General features: G+C 41.5%; 2 protein-coding genes across 5 annotated transcripts in view; one reads left to right on the forward strand and one right to left on the reverse strand.

Annotated features, from left to right (window-relative positions):
* Positions 1–857: 857 nt before the first annotated feature.
* LOC138981963 (major facilitator superfamily domain-containing protein 10-like) lies at positions 858–20,035 on the reverse strand. 4 transcript variants are annotated; one of them, XM_070355148.1, is made up of 13 exons: positions 19,893–20,035; positions 15,496–15,739; positions 13,781–13,877; positions 13,371–13,474; positions 11,431–11,589; positions 10,654–10,842; positions 9,876–9,972; positions 7,276–7,387; positions 6,598–6,653; positions 6,327–6,379; positions 5,855–5,945; positions 5,158–5,295; positions 858–4,755 (listed from the first exon to the last, which is right to left on the reverse strand). In XM_070355148.1, the coding sequence occupies exons 2-13, from the start codon at positions 15,718–15,720 to the stop codon at positions 4,655–4,657; spliced, it is 1,422 nt and encodes a 473-aa protein (XP_070211249.1). In that variant the 5' UTR covers positions 15,721–15,739; positions 19,893–20,035; the 3' UTR covers positions 858–4,654. The 4 variants fall into 4 exon arrangements, with proteins under 4 accessions (XP_070211249.1, XP_070211251.1, XP_070211248.1 ...); XM_070355150.1 differs by lacking the exon at positions 19,893–20,035 and adding an exon at positions 19,468–19,781; XM_070355147.1 differs by lacking the exon at positions 19,893–20,035 and adding an exon at positions 19,405–19,780.
* A 1,816-nt stretch (positions 20,036–21,851) lies between these two features.
* Positions 21,852–22,039, forward strand: part of LOC138981952 (uncharacterized) — a 40,427-nt gene continuing 40,239 nt past the window's right edge. Inside the window, exon 1 of the mRNA XM_070355136.1 lies at positions 21,852–21,896. The gene's annotated coding sequence lies outside the window, so the exon portion shown is untranslated. The remainder of the gene's footprint in view (positions 21,897–22,039) is intronic.

The raw sequence follows: 22,039 nt of genomic DNA on the forward strand, positions 1-22,039 counted from the left end.
CCGGCGAAGCGGGTATTCATCTAGTTCAAAATATAAGTATACAATAGGTCATATCCAACATCCCTCAGAAACTTCATTTTTTAAATACAATCCTTATAATAGCCATTTAGTTTACAGGTTGACTTCCAATAACAATTAATGCACTCATTCATCTTCTTGGCTCAATGTATAACACTATTCTTGGCAGCCATTTGGTTTTAAGATGACTCTATAATGCATTCTTATTTGTCTTCATTTGTCTTAGAAAGACATGATGAAGAGGTTATGAGCATGCAGCCTGGTGGCAATTAAGAAGAAGGATGTGTTATTTAGCAGTATATGCAATTTAATACAGCAGAAAAGCATAACGTTCGTCTCTCACTTAAAATTAAGCCCAAGGGCAAGGCTGTTCATATTTGGAAGACTTGTCAATGAGATATCATGCTGGAAAAAAAGTGAACAAAATATTGAAACTCAGAGGAATGAGTAAAAACTGACAAGACATCAGCAGAAAAACACTTCTGCCTTGTAACAACAAGTCATAAAAGAAAGATGTCAGGAGAAAAAGTTGTTATTCTTCAACATAGCAAAACATTTAAAGCATAATTACTGGCGGGATGAGACAGCTGAAGTGGTTTGAGCATGTAGCTAAAAAAATTAATGTCAAAGTAGATTTCAGTTGTTAATTTACTGTCAAGTTCTGCAATGGAATTTATTTCCCAGAGTAATCTTTGTGTGCTACAACCTTGTGTTCCATTGTGGACAAAATAAACCCAGTGATTTGGAAGATATAAACAAACCCTGTAGATGATAATGCACTCATTTTTCCATGATATCAAAAAAGAAGGTGAATAAACAAAGCAATTCCAAAGACAAAATCAGTTTTTAACATTTCTTTGAGGGAAATAGACACATGGATTGCATTTTCAAAGTCATGTACATTACCACAATTCTAACCACAGGGCAGTTATTTTTTTAGACTAGCTTTCTGACACATATTTTTACTGGAATACAATTTAAATAACAAACAAAACACAGAAAATGTTGTTTTACCCTTTACAGAATTGGGACAATCAAGAGCAAAATGATAAAAGACATGGAATAAGCTTTCAAAGCAGAGTTGTCAGTTCACAAGAGGTTGTTTGCATATATACGTGATTTTTGTAAATGAACAAGCGCAAACCAAATATAAATGCAAATTATCTGAATGATAAGTACGTAATCACAACATGTTTACAATCATTATGATTTCATGACCACATGTTATGACCGAACATTTTAATCCTATTTCATACCATTCACCAAGGTACATTACCATTTCCAGATTCAGCAAATATGGCTACATGTGCGTATCTGTATTCCCTGCTACCCAAACTAAACTTAGTTTCAAAAATAAAGCTGTTTCGAAATATTTACAAAAACAAAACAAAGCAGGTGCGGTAGAGGCACACAAAACATGTATTTTAGTACAACAACGGTTAAAACCTTTCAAATGACCCCAGTATATATCACAGGAGCTTGTATCTAAGCGCCTGTCGATTATTATTTACTCCTTCATCCTTACATAATAATCGACCGACACTTTGATACAACCTCCTGTGGTATATATGTACCCACATATGAATGTAAAAGTACACACTTACTCATACAAATTCTAGATCCTTAAAAACTGCACAAAACTTTAAAGCAAATCGGGGAAAAATGCACAGGTTCAAAACCACCACCACCATTGTACATTCTTTGTATGAAAATATATATTCAAAGGCACATTTCTTCTTATGTAAACAATTATGCAAGCTACTACAGACCTGTCAAATCTTTTACATTCGATACAAGCATTCTTCCACTTAAACACATACCAAAAATCTTCTTCTTCTGCGTTCGTGGGCTGAAACTCCCACGTACACTACGTGTTTTTTTGCACGAGTGGAATTTTACGTGTATGACCGTTTTTACCCCGCCATTTAGGCAGCCATACGCCGTTTTCGGAGGAAGCATGCTGGGTATTTTCGTGTTTCTATAACCCACCGAACTCTGACATGGATTACAGGATCTTTTTCGTGCGCACTTGGTCTTGTGCTTGCGTGTACACACGGGGGGTGTTCGGACACCGAGGAGAGTCTGCACACAAAGTTGACTCTGAGAAATAAATCTCTCGCCAAACGTGGGGACGAACTCACGCTGACAGCGGCCAACTGGATACAAATCCAGTGCGCTACCGACTGCGCTACGTCCCCGCCCATACCAAAAATCCACAGCCTGGCTGTTTTCTGTGCAAACCAAGACAGCTTTTGCTGAATTAAATGCACAGTGTCTGTTGTCAGTTACAAAATAAACTCATACAAAAATTCCCACTCTACACAGAGAGTAGTCAGGCTGTCGATTGTTGGTACGTGTCCAAATGGAAGTATGCTCTTATCCCAGGTTTGTTTGTTTGTTTGCTTAACGCCCAGCCGACCACGAAGGGCCATATCAGGGCGGTGCTGCTTTGACATATAACGTGCGCCACACACAAGACAGAAGTCGCAGCACAGGCTTCATGTCTCACACAGTCACATTATTCTGACACCGGATCAACCAGTCCTAGCACTAACCCCATAATGCCAGATGCCAGGCGCGGCGGAGCAGCCACTAGATTGCCAATTTTAAAGTCTTAGGTATGACCCGGCCGGGGTTCGAACCCACGACCTCCCGATCACGGGGCGGACGCCTTACCACTAGGCCAACCGTGCCGGTTTATCCCAGGTAAAATTCTCAATGGATCTATGGTGACAAAATGGTCCAGACGAGAAGAAAGTTAACTTTAAAATATAATGCTGAGAAACTCTCATTAATCTATTTTAATCTTAACACCACCTAACACTACAATCTGAAAAAGAAGAAAAATTCACAAAAATATGTGAATAGGAAGTTCACTTTTAAGCATCACTAGTGCATGGGTAAGAAACAAAACAAAAACACAGCAGTTTTACAGTTACCTTGCGTTTCTGTTACAGGAGTACTGAAAGCAGCAGTATCAAAGTCTAAACTTTCAAACTTAAAAACGCACTCTTAAAAAGGATTGATCAGAAAGGCATCACTGCATGTTAAGACATACTTAAATACAGTCGAACCTGCCCGGGTGACCACCTGTCAAAAATGACCATCCCGAAATATTCCCAACAAGTTTTATTCCTCTATAATTCATCTTTTCATGATGACCACTTTTGGTCAGTCCCTTCAGAGGTCATTGCAGACAGTTTCAACTGTTTTTGTACACTGTACAAATCCCAAATCTTGAATGAAAGTTAGCATGAATAACTTTTGAGTAATACATAGAATTCAACGCAGTCATGACAGCAAGGCTGATACCAGAATTGCTGCAACAAATTTAAGAGCATTTTTTCTCCATTGTTACATCCATCCAATGAATCCATTAAAATGCATGATCTTTATACAAATAATGCTGAAAAGAACCCTGTAACATCTTGTTCATTCACAGATACAATATAATCAACTTTCGCCGTTTGTTCCTCGGGTGAACCTAATAGAATCCACTCACATACACAGTGACAACATAAGATATGTCTCTGATACTGTACAAAATAAGTTCTTAATGTTTTGATCTCAGATCACAGAATCTGTAGAGTAAGGATAACTAAACTACTGTCATATGGCAATTTGATCCCAGCTCAAAACAAAAAGCATGAACTATCCGAGTTATACTCTACAGCTTGAAAAAATAAAAGAAGAGCATGTTTACAAAGACATATGTAAAAGATATCAAGACCAGAAACAAACAAATTTGAGTCTAATTTGAAATCAGTGTTTTGTGCCTTGAACCAGCAAGGCTGGAGTGCAGACTGCCTGTAAACTGTGCAGTCAATAAAACAACTGAAAGGTTGTAAAGCATGTAGTTCTGGTTCTGCTTTACATCTTTTGATTGCACAATTTTTTAATAAGTGCAATAAACACACAAATGTAGCATCAACTATTACATCATTTGACCTAGTGTGTTACAAATCGTTCGATTGTACAATCTGTTCTTCGATGCTCTTTTCTACCCTTCGATGTTTTAACATTAACACACCGTTTTCCAAATTCCATTTGAGATTAAATAGCCATTTGATGCTCTTTTCTTCCTTCCATTGTCTTAACAGTAACACACAAATATCCCTCAGTAGTTTTTCCACTTACTCTCATTACTTGACCACAAAAAAAGTAAAACAAATAAATAAAAAAACAATCTTTGTTTTATTGAATTAATCATTCAAGCTGAATGTGTTCTTTGATTTAGCGATACAGTATATGTCAACACAAAAAGCCTCCATATCACAGAATATAAGTTCAAAACCTCAAATATCAATTGCTCCCAAATATTGCAAAAGATTGCAGCATTTATACTTCTTTTGTTAAAACAAATCAAATATGGAAATAAAGTAAAGTGGCAGTGGAAGTTCATAAACATACAAGATGACAAATCTGCAGCAATGCAACTGATATCAATCTCAGCAGGTCTTTCAAAAAACTAAGTTGAAAAATAAATCTCAGCAGGTCCAATTTTGTCCGATTCTTGTTGTTTCACGCTACATACAACTTTTCCTTGCGTTGTTTCATCTCAGCAGGTCTTTAAAAAAACTAAGTTGAAAAATAAATCTCAGCAGGTCCAATTTCGTCCGATTCTTGTTGTTTCACGCTACAACTTTTCCTTGCGTTGTTTCATGGTGAGCAGCAACGGTAAGGCCATGAAAACTCCCCCAGCAACATAGCAAGTCTCTGCCCCAAAACACCAGTACACTGAAAACAAAGAACATTTGATTTAGTTACAGTGTTGGGTGGAGGGTAATGGGCGGGAGGGGGCTGGGGGGAGAGAGTAGAGCTGCAAGGTACGTTGAAGTGTGTTTGTTTGTGTGTTTGTTTGTGTGTGTGTGTTTGTTTGTGTGTTTGTGCGTTTGTGCTTGAGTGCGTGGATGCCTGCACGTATGCGTGTGTGCAGGCAAATGTGCATGCATGTGTGTAAGTGTGTTGTGTGTTTTAAAAATTTCTGTTAATTACATCCATGAATTTACCTCAAATGTAAAACTACTTCCCTCTAAAGACCTTTTTAATCTTTTAATTGTTTAAGGTCTCAAAAGAGAGGTTCCACGTCTCTATACTCCCTCCCCCGCTCAACAGCCCATGCCAACTGACCACACTCACCGGTAGCTGCGAAGACAGGACTGGTGGCTCTGGCAAGAGAGCCCAGCGAGCGGAAGATCCCCATGACAACGCCCTTTTGGTCTGACCCCCCATACACCGACACCTGGGTGGTCAAGCAAGGCACCACCGTTGCAGACGCTGCAAAAAATAGAACAGATGCAAAATGTTGCAATGTAGAAAAAGAACGGCAGGCCTGTTCACCGTTTCCAAAGTTGATGGAAAGAAAATACACATAAATGTGGCAATGCGCGTCGGTGAAGAAAAAAACAACTATGTCATGATCTGGCAATCTGGGGCATATTTTGAGGGTAGATTTTGCCAGTGTGCCTCCAGTCTACTCTTGAGGCTGTTGACTGTGGGAGCAGTGACCACAGAGTCTGGCAGATTGTACCACAGGTTTATTGTCGGATGTCCAGTCTACATCAAGGTTTCTCAAGTTTGATGGAATGTCCTCTGAGCTTTTGTCCTTCACCTTTGGAAATACATTCCAGTTCTGGTTTCCCTGTGTCATACAATCCATGTAGGTCTGAGACAGTGAACTGAATCGTTTACAAAGGAGTGACTTGGGCTCTCAGTAAGTAACTATCTGATTGATTTTGCTCAAATTAAAAATACACACATAACAAACCTACAGTTACTGTGCAATAAAATGCCATTTGATTACAATCAGAATGAAACAATCAATGTATAATCTTACCAAATGAAAACAAGGCCAGTGCAGTGTACATCAGGTAGATATTTTTGGCAAACGCCATCATCACAAAAGATGGAATGAGAACGAGGATACCCTGTAACAACATGATAAATCAGATTACTGCTTCGTTTCTCATGAATGAGTAAATGAAATTCAAAAATATACCGTCTCTGTCTCTCTCATGGCATGCATTATTCTTTGTTGTTTTTATCAAGATCATGTAGGTTTTGTTTGCTTGTTAAGTTCAATAATTGATGTTGGACAGGTTGTAAGAAAAATGTGGTCTTGAACCTCTATCCTAAAATGTTGTCGTCGTCATCATCATCATCTCTCTTAAACACACACACACACACACACACACACACACACACACACACACACACACACACACACAATACACACACACACACACACACACACACACACACACACACACACACACACACACACACACACACACACACACAATTCCTACCTGTGTGACAACTTTGATCTCCTTGCCACGTTTTACACGCCTCACGTAACCACCTTTAAGAAAAAGGAAAGGAATTAGCTGACACCCCTACAAATTATAAACCTTCATCACATTTTTGCTGTTCATGTCTATTCAACTACTTTTCATTCAGAAATCAACTCACCAACAACAACAATTATATCTATATCATAACTTCATTCAAAATGTGTGAGAATATGTAACAATGCATTAACAAAAAGCGGTACATGTCAAATCCTCACATTATTCTTACCTTGAACAAGGGCCATTATTGTGCCGATAAAGAAAAACATTTTGCCCTGCTGCATGCTGCAAAGAAAAGGAAATGGGAGATATTAAAAATGATCCTCCATACAATATTTTAAATAGACCATGGACAAATACCATAGGCACTAAAAATATACAAAAAAATTACAGTGCTCTTTTGTTCACGTTCTGATACTCAATTTGTTTTTCCTTGTTTGAAATGAAAATAATATCCAGTTACATTCTACGAATTCTTCATATTGCTCTAATTTATTTTTTTCTAGAAATTTGCAACATTCCACCCCCCCCCCCCCCCCCCCAAAAAAAAAGGTTGGGCAATTTCCAAAAGCTTTAGGTTGACCTTGGGAGTTACATTTCCCCTCTGCAAAAAAAGTTTTTCAAAATAAGTTTCGGCATTTTGCTGACTGCCAGCACTAAATGACATCCCTAGCTGTTACCAGTTTTGTCTACAAATCAATAGAATACTTGGAATGGACTCCTAGTGTACCAAAGATAGAGAAGGGCAGCATACTTATAGAAACATATAACCAGACAAAAGAAGTGTGTAAAATGATTCTTTTAAAAGATATGGCATGTTATGTGCTGTTTAATATTTGAGGGTGAACCACATTTTCTTCTAGTTTCAGCTTTTTGCCCAAAGACTGAAACATCAATAGTCACTAACCTGTTGTAGTCAAATCTGTGGAACATCAAGAAAGGCAGAGTAAACTCCATCCCTGAGTACACGTAGAGGTACAGGAAATAGACCCAACCCAAGCTCTGGATAGCATTCTTATCTGAAAACAAAAAACTTGATTGACTAAATGCATGCACAGTGGTAACTGCAATGCCAGGCCCCTCCAATGAGAGGACACCTCCCAATAAAGTGCATTATAATATATGTTGTCTACTGATTTGTTTATTAAACAAACAACCAAAATACATGTACCCCTCCCATGGAAGGCCACAAGCAGTGAATGAACATGTTTTGCTGGTCCCAAGGATGTCTTCTCATTGAAGGTATCAATCACTGTACGCACCCACAAATCTTTTACTGCGGAACGCTCCGGATGTAACCTTTTGTGGCCTTTGAACCTGGTTAACTGCCGGTAGGTTTCGATCTTCCAAATGTTAAGCTCAAAGAGAATGTGTTGTGTATCATTTCACGGGGTTTGAGGCTGCTGTGTCCCTCATCAGTTATATTGGACTAATTGCAGGCCGCTAGAATGTTGTACACTCTTGAGAGCGTACGAAAAGCGGAAAACATCGGCGCGTATTGCACTTTCGATTCGTCGACGCTCCAGGTTCCTCTCATGGAGTGGTGTGGACACCGAGCCCTTCTTGACAAACTTCTCGAAGTTGGTGAATGGTTATTTCGAGTTTGTTACTTGAAGTGAAAGCTTAATCATTTTTACATTTAGTCAAGTTTTGACTAAATGTTTTAACGTAGAGGGGGGAATCGAAACGAGGGTCGTGGTGTATGTGCGTGTGTGTGTGTGTGTGTGTGTGTGTCTGTGTGTGTGTGTAGAGCGATTCAGACTAAACTACTGGACCGATCTTTATGAAATTTGACATGAGAGTTCCTGGGTATGAAATCCCCATACGTTTTTTTCATTTTTTTGATAAATGTCTTTGATGACGTCATATCCGGCTTTTCGTGAAAGTTGAGGCGGCACTGTCACGCCCTCATTTTTCAACCAAATTGGTTGAAATTTTGGTCAAGTAATCTTCGACGAAGCCCGGATTTCGGTATTGCATTTCAGCGTGGTGGCTTAAAAATTAATTAATGACTTTGGTCATTAAAAATCTGAAAATTGTAAAAAAAAATAAAAATTTATAAAACGATCCAAATTTACGTTTATCTTATTCTCCATCATTTGCTGATTCCAAAAACATATAAATATGTTATATTCGGATTAAAAACAAGCTCTGAAAATTAAATATATAAAAATTATTATCAAAATTTTTTTTTCGAAATCAATTTAAAAACACTTTCATCTTATTCCTTGTTGGTTCCTGATTCCAAAAACATATAGATATGATATGTTTGGATTAAAAACACGCTCAGAAAGTTAAAACGAAGAGAGGTACAGAAAAGCGTGCTATCCTTCTCAGCGCAACGAATACCCCGCTCTTCTTGTCAATTCCACGGGCACTGCCTTTGCCACGGGCGGTGGAGTGACGATGCTACGAGTATACGGTCTTGCTGCGTTGCGTTGCGTTCAGTTTCATTCTGTGAGTTCGACAGCTACTTGACTAAATATTGTATTTTCGCCTTACGCGACTTGTTGTTTGTGTGTGAGGTTCGTGCGTTTGGGAAGGGGGTGCAGAAAGTGATGTAGAAAGCTTGAAACGGAGCGAGTCGGCAGTGCCGAGCACTCTGCGTTATATTCCTTGTAGTAAATAGTAGTAGTAGACTGTATGGAATAAGGAGTAAATATATGGAATAAAGAGTAAATAATGATCGACCGGCGATTGGATACATTATTATTTACTCCTGCATGCTTATCATTTACTGCTGCATGCTTACCCTTACTACTACTACTTATTAGAAGGAATATAACGCGAAGTGCTCGGCACTGCCGACTCGCTCCGTTTCAAGCTTTCTACATCACTCTCTGCACCCCCTTCCCGAACGCACGAGGCTCACACACAAACACAACCAAAATACATGTACCCCTCCCATGGAAGGCCACAAGCAGTGAATGAACACGTTTTGCTGGTCCCAAGGATGTCTTCTCATTGAAGGTATCAGTCACTGTACGCACCCACAAATGAAAGAATAACAGAAATCCATAAAGATGGACTGTGGCCACTAAAGCACTTTAACATCATGAAACAGGTGTCATTGTTAAACCTTCAACATAGCAACACAGCAAGAAAAATAGAGTACATGTTATTTCATACCTGTTCATATTCCTACATATTTCTACATTTACAACTAACACTTATACTCTTCCGTCCTCTATTTTACAATATTTCTGTTTGAACAGTTTAAATAAACTTAAAAGCCTGCTCCTTATGCCTAAAAGTAGGTTGTAAACTTAAATGCTCTCAACATGGCCTAAATCTAGCCTGTAGAAACTGACCCTGGCACGGAAAGACTACATACAAGAAAGCAATACTTCAAAACATGCATATTATGCTCTTCAAAATTGTCACCTATATACAGAATTATTTTCAGTCTTTTTGACTTTCTGTTCTGTCTTCTAAAAAGGAAAAAGCATCATCAATCAAAAGACTGCAGCAAAATGAAAAAAAAGAACTGATTTCACTGTTAAGTACCTGCTGGAGAGTTGAGCTTGACCGATGCAAACTGGAACAAGGACACAGGGCTGATCAGCTCCCAGGCTTTGGACAGAACAGAACTGGACGTTTTGGACTGAAAAAAAAAAAATCTCATAGATAATGTGCTGCATGTGTATTTATATGTGACTTCGGTTGCCTCATGTTTGCTTCACTAACAATTTCACGACAGAGCCCCATGTGGGTTTTGTTGCCATACTGAATTAATCTAAAATTTGCACTTTTCTTTTGGCATGTGACGTCACTTCATTGGGGATAAATTGGGAGGTAGCTTTCTTCTTTTTGCTCTGCGCTCCTGGACTGCGACTCCCACATACACTCGTAGGCACGAGTCGGTTTATATTGCCGTATTTCCCACCCCAATTTAGGCAGTCATACTCCGATTCTGGGGTAGGGAGGTCGCCACTTCATTACATTTCCACTTTCTCTTTGTGCTGGGAGATAGATTTGTGGGTGCCTACTGTAGCTTAGCAATCATCTGATCCCTATGTATGTTAGGAAAGGTAATCTATGCTTCTTACTTGATTTAAAAGCATTCTATACTATTGAGGCTAACTAAGTAGAAATAAAAGAATTGTATCTTTTTAAGACAGGTGTGAGTAGACCCCTTGCATATGTACCTAAATTTATAATGTCTCCATGGACAGGATATTGGATATTTCCACAGACACAAAGACCACATTGACAGGCAAACAGTGACTGAGAAACACTTGTGCATGCAAACATGTACCCATGCACACACCAAAGGAATACTCACCCTTATTTTTTCTGGTAGCGTTTCAGGCAAAAACACATAGAGAAAGAGTATGTCGGCCAGAGCCAGCACAATGCAGAAAATGGCAGGAAGGACGTAGAACCTCTCGCTGTCCTTGTCCATGAAGGAAAACATGGCGCCAATGGAAGGGCCAAACACAAACCCGATGGAGAAGGCAACTCCCACCAGGGCCTGAAATCAAATGATAGATACAGTGGAACCCCTCTTTTGAGACACCCAAATTTAAGATTAACTCCCTTTAAAGACCCTGTTTCTCAGATTTGTTTGTTTTTAGCCTCTGCAAATTAACCCCCCCCCCCCTCCCCCCTCTCACACACTGCTTGACCAAAATCCCTACAAACACTGACCACATTCTATACAAGAACCACTTAACAAGGGTAATAAGTGAAGAATTTTATGGGTGAGAAAAGGAATGTAAAAGGACTTTGGGGAGGCAGAAATAGAGAAGAAACAAGAAAAAGATCCTAATTGGGTTCACGGCATCGAGAGTGATGCGACCTTCTCTCAGAAATTAGTAGAGAAGGCTCCCCCATCCACCACCCGGGGGACGCGCCTCTACGCCAATTAGGGGGCGCGAGGTACAATACATAACAGGGATGTAGTTTGTCGTTGGCAGTTATGAACAGATCTAAACTTATTTTAAATAACCAACAAATGTTGGGAGAGCTTTCACAATCACATTTATGCATCTTGCGTTTCCCTTGTCCATTTCAGCTGATCTTCATACAATGAACGTTCACCTCACCCACAGTAACTCACCATGCCCTTGCCGCGTTTCTCTGGTGTAGATACATCAGTCACAATGGCCGTGCTGAGACTAACGTTGCCCTTGCTGACACCACCGATGATTCGGGCGATGACAAACAGCGTAAAGTTGTCAGACAGCATCCACAAAACGTATGAAGAGGCTACCCCTACCTGCATTTAGAAGACAGAAATGAATGCTAGTAATTTGTATAGCTGACCTGCAAAAGAAATTCTGTACATCTTGGCACAGAAACAATTAGAAAAAATAAATGCTAGTCATCTGTATAGCTGACCTGCGAAAGAAATTCCGCAAGTCATATATAGCACAGAATCAATTAAGAGTGGGCAATGAAATGGTAATCGAAAAGAAGATCCTAACCGATTTAACAGTAATGTGTGATAAAGACGGCATTAATGTCTGCAATTTTAGGCCCCCGAGATGAAAGTTAGGAGTCACCTCCAAAAGGACAATGCAGGTAATCCTGTCTCTTATGGCTTCAGCAGATTATCCCTTTACCGCACTTAGAACACTTACATAAAAGACAGCGTTGGGAAATAACTCGGGCAGGATTTTTAAGCATTGTGAGGCAAGCGACTGCCTGCAGATGTCTGGTGTCACGAACTGAAAACTCTGCCTGAATAATCCCTCTCAATGCGGTCAATGCGCATGCGCTAACATGGGGAGATTAATCAGGTTGTGAACAACCTAACCCTAACCCTAACCCATGGTTCGTTCGGTCAAAGGGTCGCATTTTTTAAGTCCAAGATTGGCGCATGCGCATGGACCGCATTGAGAGGGATTGTTCAGCAGAGTTTTTTCAGTTCGTGACACCGGCTCAGACGAATGATCGTGGCAAATAAGTAACTCTGATGTGTATGTTATGCAGTGTGCGCTCAATATAATACAATTTTCTGTAAAAACAAAATATACACATCAAGCTAATCCCACATGCTCTTGGTCAAAACACATTGTCAGCGATCACTGCCCGCCAGTGATTATTGCCGCAACGAATTGTGAACTCCGATGTGTATATTTTCGAAAGACAAGGGTATCATATCGAGCCCATACTGCATATCATACACATCAGAGCCTGCCAAACGGTTGTGTGACGTGTCTAGTGTGTTGGCGAAGTGTCTTGTGCTTGTCACTTCTCGCTTTCAGCCCTCACCGCTGGCTAGCACCGTCTGTCCTTTTTAGGACAATGCGAAAAGAGAGCAGAATGCGTCAGTCTCTCCTGCCAGTACAATAACCTCTCCACAACAAGCCCTATGTAGTGCCTCCATCGCGGCGACAGGCGTAAACTGGGTACCGCAAGGCCCCAGGCTAGACTACAAGGACTCGGAGGAGGTTGGCCCCTAGACGTGCGGCATGCGGGCCCACCGGTGTGTGGAAATGCCCAGGTGCCCACGAACCAACCTCCAGCTATGGGTCAAATAGCCGGGCAGGATAGGCTCGTCAACCCTGGCAGGCAGCTATCCTAAGAGAAGACCACTCTGAATTCAAAACGAGGGTAGAGGAGGCTCATCATCCATGGAATACACATCAGAGTTCGTCATTTTCTGGGATCGCAGGTCATAGCCGGTCAGCCATGAGTAGTCTTTGCCTCGCTGTCTTCGGTGCAACTCTGCCACAGTGTTTGAAATCAAGACAGAGTTATTCCGGAAAACGTATATATCGAGGGACATCCATTGTTAGCCCCTGGGGCCCTGGGTTCCCTCATATGACAAGAACCAGTGATGATAGTTGGGACTACAGTAGCACCTATGACCTGTGATGAAAGGACATTCTTGGGATCTAACACAAGCATCCCTACATCGCAGGTGTCCTTTCATTAACAGTCAACGTCCATACAGTTTATCAATACACATCAGGTCAGGAGCACCAACACCAATCATTGAAAAATCATTCCAAAGAAGATAAGTTGAGCAGAAGAGTGCTGTATGGACATTACCATGCACAGTAGCATTAGAGGACGTCTCCCATAAACATCTGACGCCGCCCCAATGAAAGGCGTTGACAAAAACTGTAGGAATGAGAACAGAGATCCAATCACACCTGAAAAAATGAATAGAAAGAAAAATATACATACAGATCATTATAAACACACACACATACACACACACATGCATGCACACTCTCTCTCTCAATCCTTTTCTCTCTCTCTCTCTCTAAGTTCAGAACAGCAGTAATTTTTTTCTTCTCTTTGATTCTTCAACAGTCATTATACCAATTCCACTACATGTGTTCAGAGTAATTCAAATAGGTCCCTCCACTAAGTCACATATTCTGCATTGGTAATCTGCAGTGACATATTGTCAATAAAGAAGCACTATGCTGGCTTTTTGGATTATTTCTCCTTACCTCCAAACAAAACCGAGTTCCATTTTGGCGTGTCTGGCGCCCCAACAAATTGTCTGAAGCTGCTCACAGAGTTTGTCATGAAGGCATACAGGCCATGCTGCAATAGAAAACAATCAGGTTCAGATAGTATTAATCACATCAGTGTTTTGTTATAATCGAAAATTTTAAGAATAAATTTTCATTTGATTATTATACTTACCAAATTCACATATAGCAATTTACTTCAGTTTAGTGCTAGAACGCTGAAACTACGCTCCACTCCGTTAAGAGTACAGACGATTGCAAGTCGTGATGCGAGCAAGTCCCCTGTCGCTTAACAACTTCGCGCTCCCGTGGCGGAAGTTTGGACCGTTGTTGCATCTGTATAGCAAACTGGTACTTGCGTGTCCTCCGAACTAAGTACAGGCGCCTGCAAGTCATGCTGCGAGCAAGTCTCCTGTCTTATCACGGCTTCCTGCCCGGCGCCGGGCGAAAGTAGCCTTAGTAGGGAACGCCCGTGCGTATCTCCCTGTGGGACAGTCACAGTACCTTGAATGTAGCTGCTGAATCCGGAAGTGGAGGCATGGTGAGGGAAACTCTTTCCGTCTTCACCGGAATGTTGTTCAGCAGAAAGCTAAGGTACAAACGAAACCAGAGTGTAGTCTGCCAAAGAAGCAGAGGGCTAACAAAATAGCCCAAGCCTAATCCAAACACGTCCTTAGACGCTATCGCTGAAGAGTAGAATGAATAACATGGCGGCGAGAGCACGCATGCGCAATGCATGTTAGGGGTAACCATTGGCCAGAAATGGTCATGTGACCACCAAGGCCGTTCTATTTTTAGGGTTACTTCCCCCCCTACCAGGGTGGAGCGTAGTTTCAGCGTTCTAGCACTAAACTGAAGTAAATAGCTATATGTGAATTGGGATAAGTTATGTAATTTAATATGCATTTGGTACACGTCATATTTACTTATTTATTTTATATTTATTTACGAGGATTTATATCGCGCATGTATCTCACCACACAAGGCGACTCAAGGCGCATGTTACCTATTAATGCCGTGTGAGATGGAATTTTTTACACAATATATCACGCATTCACATCGGCCAGTAGATCGACTGCCTTTAGGCGCTGCATCCACCTTTCACGGCCTATTATTCCAGGTCACACGGGTATTTTGGTGGACATTTTTATCTACGCCTATACAATTTTACCAGGAAAGACCCTTTTGTCAATCGTGGGATCTTTAACGTGCATACCCCAATGTAGTGTACACGAAGGGACCTCGGTTTATCGTCTCATCCGAAAGACTAGCACTTGAACCCACCACCTAGGTTAGGAAAGGGGGGAGAAAATTGCTAACGCCCTGACCCAGGGTCGAACTCGCAACCTCTCGCTTCCGACCGCAAGTGCGTTACCACTCGGCCACCCAGACCACACTATATACACTCATGCAAACAGATACAGACATACACTCGTATGTTGTAACTCGTCAGACTCATGTGTGCATGACACACACACAGGATGTCCCTTAAAAAAAAAATCTCCAGCAAATGTGGCAAAATGGTCATAAAAGTTTCTGCCATTCTTGGAAGTTGAAGTCAGTCCTTTGCGTCATCTTTACCCAAACGCTAAAAGCTTAAGCAATTCTGTCAAAAGTTAGGGATTTTTTCAGTAATTTTTTAAAATCTGATTTTCTCCGATTTTTGGAGGTTGTACCGTATAACACATTACCTTATCCTTGTGGCCGTAGTGGTCAAGAAGTGAAGGCAACAGCGGCAGTATGACCGTGAATGCCAGTAGGTCGATGATGAGGGATAAGAAGACGATGTAAAAAGTTCTGTTCATCTTCTTTTCCTCCTGCCCATTGAGGGCCTTGGAGCCTGCAGCTGGCCCACCCCCCTCCTTGCCTTTCGGGGATGCTTGCCCATTCCTCGACTGTCGTGTCTCCACAGCCATTGTCTACTCTAAGCTGGATCTGCAATGATAAAGAAGAACAGTTGTTGTATTCACTGTATTAATTGGATTTCATCATGTGTGTTTGTGTGTGTGTGTGTTTGGTGTGTGTGAGTGTGTTTGGTGTGTGCGCATGCGTGTGTGTCAAACTATTATCCACACCGATAGCGACAAACAGGGGGTAAAGCCAGCGCGCTACTGACTGATCTACACACCTCCCCCCCCCCCCCCCCCCTGTGTGATTGTGTCAGAGAGTAAGAGATGGAGTGGGTAACTGAAAGCAAGTGACATGCATCCCTGTGATTTTCTTGTCAACCAGTGTACTAATGCAAAAGCCTTCACTCACATAAATCCTCATCAGAGAAATAAAGCATGGGTGCCAACCACCTGTTGCAACAAAAATGACAGAAAGGCAATGATGATCAACCACATTAAACGTTAGCCAAATTAGTCTTGTGGCAGATTGTGGTAAAATCAATATGCGTGACATGAACAACCCTGGCACAAATAGTTATTTTATTCTTACATGTTATTTAACAGGGTTATCCTGAGGTCTTTCTCATCTTAAATATGTGAAACATTGTATAAGAAGCAATTAATTGTGCATGGGGGAGTTTGGAGAGGCGAGGGAGGGGAGGAGAGATCAGATGCACACCAAGAACGTATCAGAGCTGCATGTGAGCGCTTCGGAAGACTTTTAGTTTTATCTCTTTTTTCCTCTGTTTTCTCTTCACCTCACCCCAGAAACAACGTTATGACCTAATATAACTGGATTAATGATATTTGCCAAAACTATTTGCAATTCCAGGGCTCCCCATAGTGCGCGTCACCGCGCCCTATACACGCTAGAAGCCAAAATAACATGCTAGAAATTCATAGAGGGGGTCCCAGGACGCACTAAAATAAAGTGTGGTGCGTCCCGTAGGTATACTTTTCAGACTGTAGTCGTCAGCTAACATTACAAAAGAACGGTCAGAAGTCAAGTTGAAAGTGTTTTGCATTTAACAAGGTATGGATAAAGTGTCCTCTTCGAATATTCTGGTGATAAAAAAAACCACTTCATTATTATATGAAGTCTTATATCGCGCGCGTATCTCCAGACTCGGACTCAAGGCGCAGGGATCTATTTATGCCATGTGAGATGGAATTATTTTTACACAGTACATCACGCATTCACATCGACCAGCAGTTCGCAGCCATTTCGGCGCATATCCTACTTTTCACGGCCTATTATTCCTAGTCACACGGGTATTTTGGTGAACATTTTTTATCTATGCCTATACAATTTTGCCAGGAAAGACCCTTTTGTCAATCGTGGGATCTTTAACGTGCACACCCCAATGTAGTGTACACGAAGGGACCTCGGTTTTTTGTCTCATCCGAAAGACTAGCACTTGAACCCAGCACCTAGGTTAGAAAAGGGGGGAGAAAATTGCTAATGCCCTGACCCAGGGTCGAACTCGCAACCTCTCGCAAGTGCGTTACCACTCGGCCACCCAGTCTTCATGTTATCATGTTATTCGCGATCACAATGCGTTATATATGTACACAGGGGTTTGGGGATCCGGGACACTTGGGGCCCTCTAAAACTCCGCTGAGGGGGTCCATGGACCCTCTAAACATTAAAAGCAGGGGTCCCGGGACCCTCTACGACAGGCGTCCGTGGGGAGCCCTGAAGTCAGATAAGGGATCACTGGTCCTGTCCTAGGCAGACTGTTACTGTGGAACCCCCTTTTAAGACCCCCAATTTAAGACTCCCCCCCCCTTTAAAGACCATGTTTTCTCAAATTTTCTGTTCATAACCACTGTAAATGTACCCCCATTTCAAGACTTCCTCCTATTTAAGATCTGATTTTCTCAGATTTTTGGAGGTCTTAAAAGAGGGGTTCCACTATATTTATTTAGTGCAATAGATGCTACCAGGTTTCTCAGCTATCTAAATGTCACTCTCTTGGTCAAAATCTCTTTCTCTCTTGACAGTAGTAGTCAGGACCAGTTTTTTACCGTTACTAAAACTCTAATTAAACAAAAGGGTAAAACAAAAATCTCCTGTCATTAATATATATGACTGTCAATCATTAATAGCAAAACAAAACTGCTCTGTCAAAACATACAAAGTTATTATATATAATGCAGTGTGCCATCTGTGCTGGTAGTGGTAAATGATCACCAGTACATTTTGTATTTATTATAAATTTAAATAGCACATATACATGAAACCTGAGATTCTCACATTCATGATTGATTTTACTATGAGTAGAAGTAGCACGTATCATTTATAATTTGACAGTAATTGCACAGCAGCTGCAAACAACTGACTACATTCACAGATGTATTACTGTCACTTTAGCCTGAGATACGACTGACAGTTTTCATAACAATCTAACAATGGTGTGCATTGACTGTAATTCTAAAGAACTATTTCAATGTATTGTTCTGAACTTGAGATTTGCATTACAGTGTGTGTGTGTGTGTGTGCATTGGTGTGAGAGAGAGAGAGAGAGAGTGTGTCACTGTGTGTCACTGTGTGTGTGTGTGTGTGTGTGTGTGTGTGTCACTGTGTGTGTGTGTGTGTGTGTGTGTGTGCGATAGCTGTCTCTATTATGCACTGCATCTTACCTAAGAACAGTGATATCATGAGACAATTGTTAACAGATCTAAACATCAATCGCCACAGCAGCTTTTGAATGCACTACATGCACTCCAAAATACGTCAAAAGTCTGCCGTTTTACAGCAGCCTTATACATATAATACATGTATTAATGTAGCAGATTGGTCTGTTTAATAGTTTTTAATACACACACTGTGCATAAAGCAGAACCTATTAATACAGTGGTACCTGTGATGAAAAGACACCCTTGTGACTAGCCAAAAAATTTACAGGTGGCCTGTCATGACAGGTATATTTTTGTAGAGATAGTGAAAAGAGATAACAGAAGGTGTCCTTTCATGAGGGGTGACCTCTCATCAGAGGGGCATCATATCAAAGGTTCCACTGTATTACAAAGAATGGAAATCCTTCAGTCCGTCAAAAATATTGATCAGCTATACAGGCCTGTCTATAACATACACCACATCATCCTTCTCTTATTCTGCACTGAACTTCTGAGATACTTTCAACCACACACAAACATTCATCATTCAACACACACCTAATTTTGTCTTAATGCATGGTGTTTGACATCCTAAGCTGTACCGTGACATTTTACTCGAAGAAATTTACTAATCAACAGCTGTGCCTTTATATTAAATTCATGACAGTTATATGCACAGCAAATCATATTAATTGTTTCAATCTCACCCAAGGGCGGATCTGGGGGGGGGTTACACGGGTTACATAACCCCCCCCACCCCCCAAAAAAGAGGTAATTTATTGGCTCAGGATGCACCAGATAGCTCTATTTTGCTTCTTTGGATAAAAAAATGTCTGGGGGGGGGGGGGCATGCCCCCGGACCCCCCTAGAGGCTTAGGCGCACGAAGGCCCCGTCAACTTGTATCTTCGCAGTCATTTTGTAACCCCCCCCCTCCAAAGTGAATTGATCTGCCCTTGTCACCCATCATTCACATACGTTTTTCGCAACAGGACACATATTGATAATTTCTACGCCCAGATAACATTCAAACCAGTGGCCTTTCTATTCACAGCTTTTGTGAAAATATTGTTAAAACTTATTCAAAACTTTACCTTGCGAAAACTGTCCAGTCACACTTTATCGAGTCTGGCACAAACTTGCTTAATAGTTCTGACCTTGCCCTGGCTGACAGTTGACAACACCAATGTACATGTGGCCTGAAGTACACGTACTGCTGTAAGACGGTGTACGATATACAATATTTGGTAGACTGATGATGACTTAGCACTACAGCCAAAACCAGTAGACTTCCAAAGCAGTAGGCCTATTCTATGCACGCACACTTCCCGGTCCCATGTGGATCCGCGTGTTACTACACTACCAGCATATTGATAGATGAGAGTCCTCGAATTAACACACCCACTCTCACGCACGATAACATACTGAGCCAGCGGCTGTGATACCAGCAGAGACAGTGAACTCCGACAGTGAGACAGCGATTCCGTATTCATTCGACACGCATGGGTGATCCCCACAACAGTAGAGAAGCAAAGCTTGAAGCCATAAAACCACAGCACGCATAAATGACAGTAAAACAAACCGTTTCAGTAGGACACGTTACGGCAGGTGAATGGTTTAAACTTTCCCCTGCGCAGGTAAACATAGCAAAGCGCGCGTGACGTCGATTTCGGCTTGCCTCATACCCCTGTGAGCCTTACTTTCGGAAGGGTCAAAGTTGACAACACTTGATTCTTGAGGGGGCCATTTTGGTTAAATTTTGTTTTGCGTACTCCGCGTCTCCCGTTCTCTGTCTGTCTGTGTCTCACTCTGTCTGTCTGTCTCTCTCCCTCGAGTAGTCCCTCTCTGGACGAGGACCGGTTGGGAAAAAAGCTCGTTTGTATTGCCGTAGACCTATATATATCTAAATATAGGTCCCTGGTATTGCTTTTGCCACAACCCTCGTAAAATAACATTTGATTTGATCAGTTTGATCTTTCTCTCTCTCTCTCTCTCTCTTTATTACCTTACCTTCTAAAAATAACCCAATAATCCACATTATCAAGTTATCTTTTTATTTTATCTTCTTCGTCTGACATCTTGCGGTCATCTTGAACTTTAGCGTCAGGTACAGACATGTAGCCTATCTCATCACTGACTCTGATAATTTCATAAGATTGCCTTCAATTCATCACTTCAGGGTCAGTGTGCAAGGGCGTATAAGTTAGTTTGTTAGGCCAGAGGGAGGGGAGGGGGGGGGGGTGCGCTAAGAATTCAAGGCGCAAATCTATCACGTGGGCGCGCAGCGCACCGAGACTGCTAGGATACAAACGGACAAGAGTGTCCGCGGTCCGAAGAAGCAAAATCGTGCTGGCTCAGTGGTGCCATCCCAGAAATTGCCACTGAGTGAATCATCTTAACAAATTCCCAATTTTTTAGCTGGAGAGGGGTGCACGTATGCACCCCCTCCCCTGGATCCATCCCGGGTGTCTGACATCGCAATGTTGCCACTCTCTCCCTCTCAGTCTCTTTCTCTACTCTCTCTTTTTCTGCGCTCAGTTACTGGGTTTTTTTTTAGCCGCACAAGCTCTTATACATTTTTCTTGCGCCTGTGCAGACAAATCCAGGGGAGGCTACTATGAGGAAACCTTGTTGCGACCCATCTCGTTATCGGCGCTTTTCCGGAAATTACCTGCGCTTTGTTGGAATTCCAACAATGGCCACCATTGTAGGAATTCCAACTTTGCGCTACGCGATTCTAGAAATGTACCGCGCGCATAGTGGAAATTCTGCTCTTTCTTAGAATGCGATGTAAAATGATACAAGTCATGATGGCCTATGATGATCCTTGTGTTTTAAAGTGATCAATGCTTAGTCTTGAAAAAACCCGGCGGCACGGTTGGCCTAGTGGTAAGGCGTCCGCGGCCCCGTGATCGGGAGGTCGTGGGTTCGAACCCCGCCCGGATCATACCTAAGACTTTAAAATTGGCAATCTGGTATCGATTGTAATAATTTTTTACTCAGTCTTAACTGATTATATATTAAACTCACACAGTCTCTCTGGGCTGCAGAGACAGCATTACGTCCCTTTACTGAGTAGGCCGCGTCTTGTCACTGCATGGTAATCTAGGCTCTTGAAACGTAATGTGCAAGTCTGTGCGCAATATTGATGTGATTGATTGTTGCAAAATGTTGATTCAAATTAAAGATGATTTCAGCCTGTTGTAACAAACTAACACTCTACTCTGAGAAAAAAAAATCATTGTGTTCAAAATAGATCGAGACAGCAGCAACTAGCTAGCTGCATGCACTGTCACTGAGAGAATTGTTACACAGTGTACCCCCACATCCCAATTCAAGACTTCCCCTGTATAAGACCTTGCTTTTTCATGTACCTTATTCATGACCTGTGAAAAGGGTATACTTTTTTGTGCCAGTCGAAGGGTTGCCATTTCTAGAACGAGGCAGCTCGTTTCCGGAAATGCGGCGCTTTGTTGGAAATCAAATGAGGTTTCGGGAAATCTCGATTATTCCAACTCTGCTCCGGATTTTTACTTTGCGCCCAACAAACCCCTTCCTGGAAAGTCAAGATGGCCGTTACCTCTGTGTGAGTTTTCCTAGTTTCATTTCTTCATAAAGTTCTTGTTTCCCAGAAAGCAGGCTTTGCGCGAATAAATATAAGCACGAAAAATGCAAGGTCAAGAATGCTTTGGCCTTGTAAAACTAAATCTTAGTTGCTTGTACTGGTTA

This window comes from Littorina saxatilis, linkage group LG12 (genome assembly GCF_037325665.1).
Source record: "Littorina saxatilis isolate snail1 linkage group LG12, US_GU_Lsax_2.0, whole genome shotgun sequence".
Lineage (NCBI taxonomy): Eukaryota > Metazoa > Mollusca > Gastropoda > Littorinimorpha > Littorinidae > Littorina > Littorina saxatilis.

What these genes read in the sequence shown, in the direction of transcription:
- LOC138981963 (XM_070355148.1), bottom strand. Translation starts at nt 15,720, where the DNA reads ATGGCTGTGGAGACACGACAGTCGAGGAATGGGCAAGCATCCCCGAAA. An exon ending in AGAAACGCGGCAAGGGCATG is followed by an intron (nt 10,843 to 11,430) that starts GTGAGTTACTGT and finishes ATTTGATTTCAG; the next exon opens with GCCCTGGTGGGAGTTGCCTT. An exon ending in CGCTACCAGAAAAAATAAGG is followed by an intron (nt 9,973 to 10,653) that starts GTGAGTATTCCT and finishes TTTTTTTTTCAG; the next exon opens with TCCAAAACGTCCAGTTCTGT.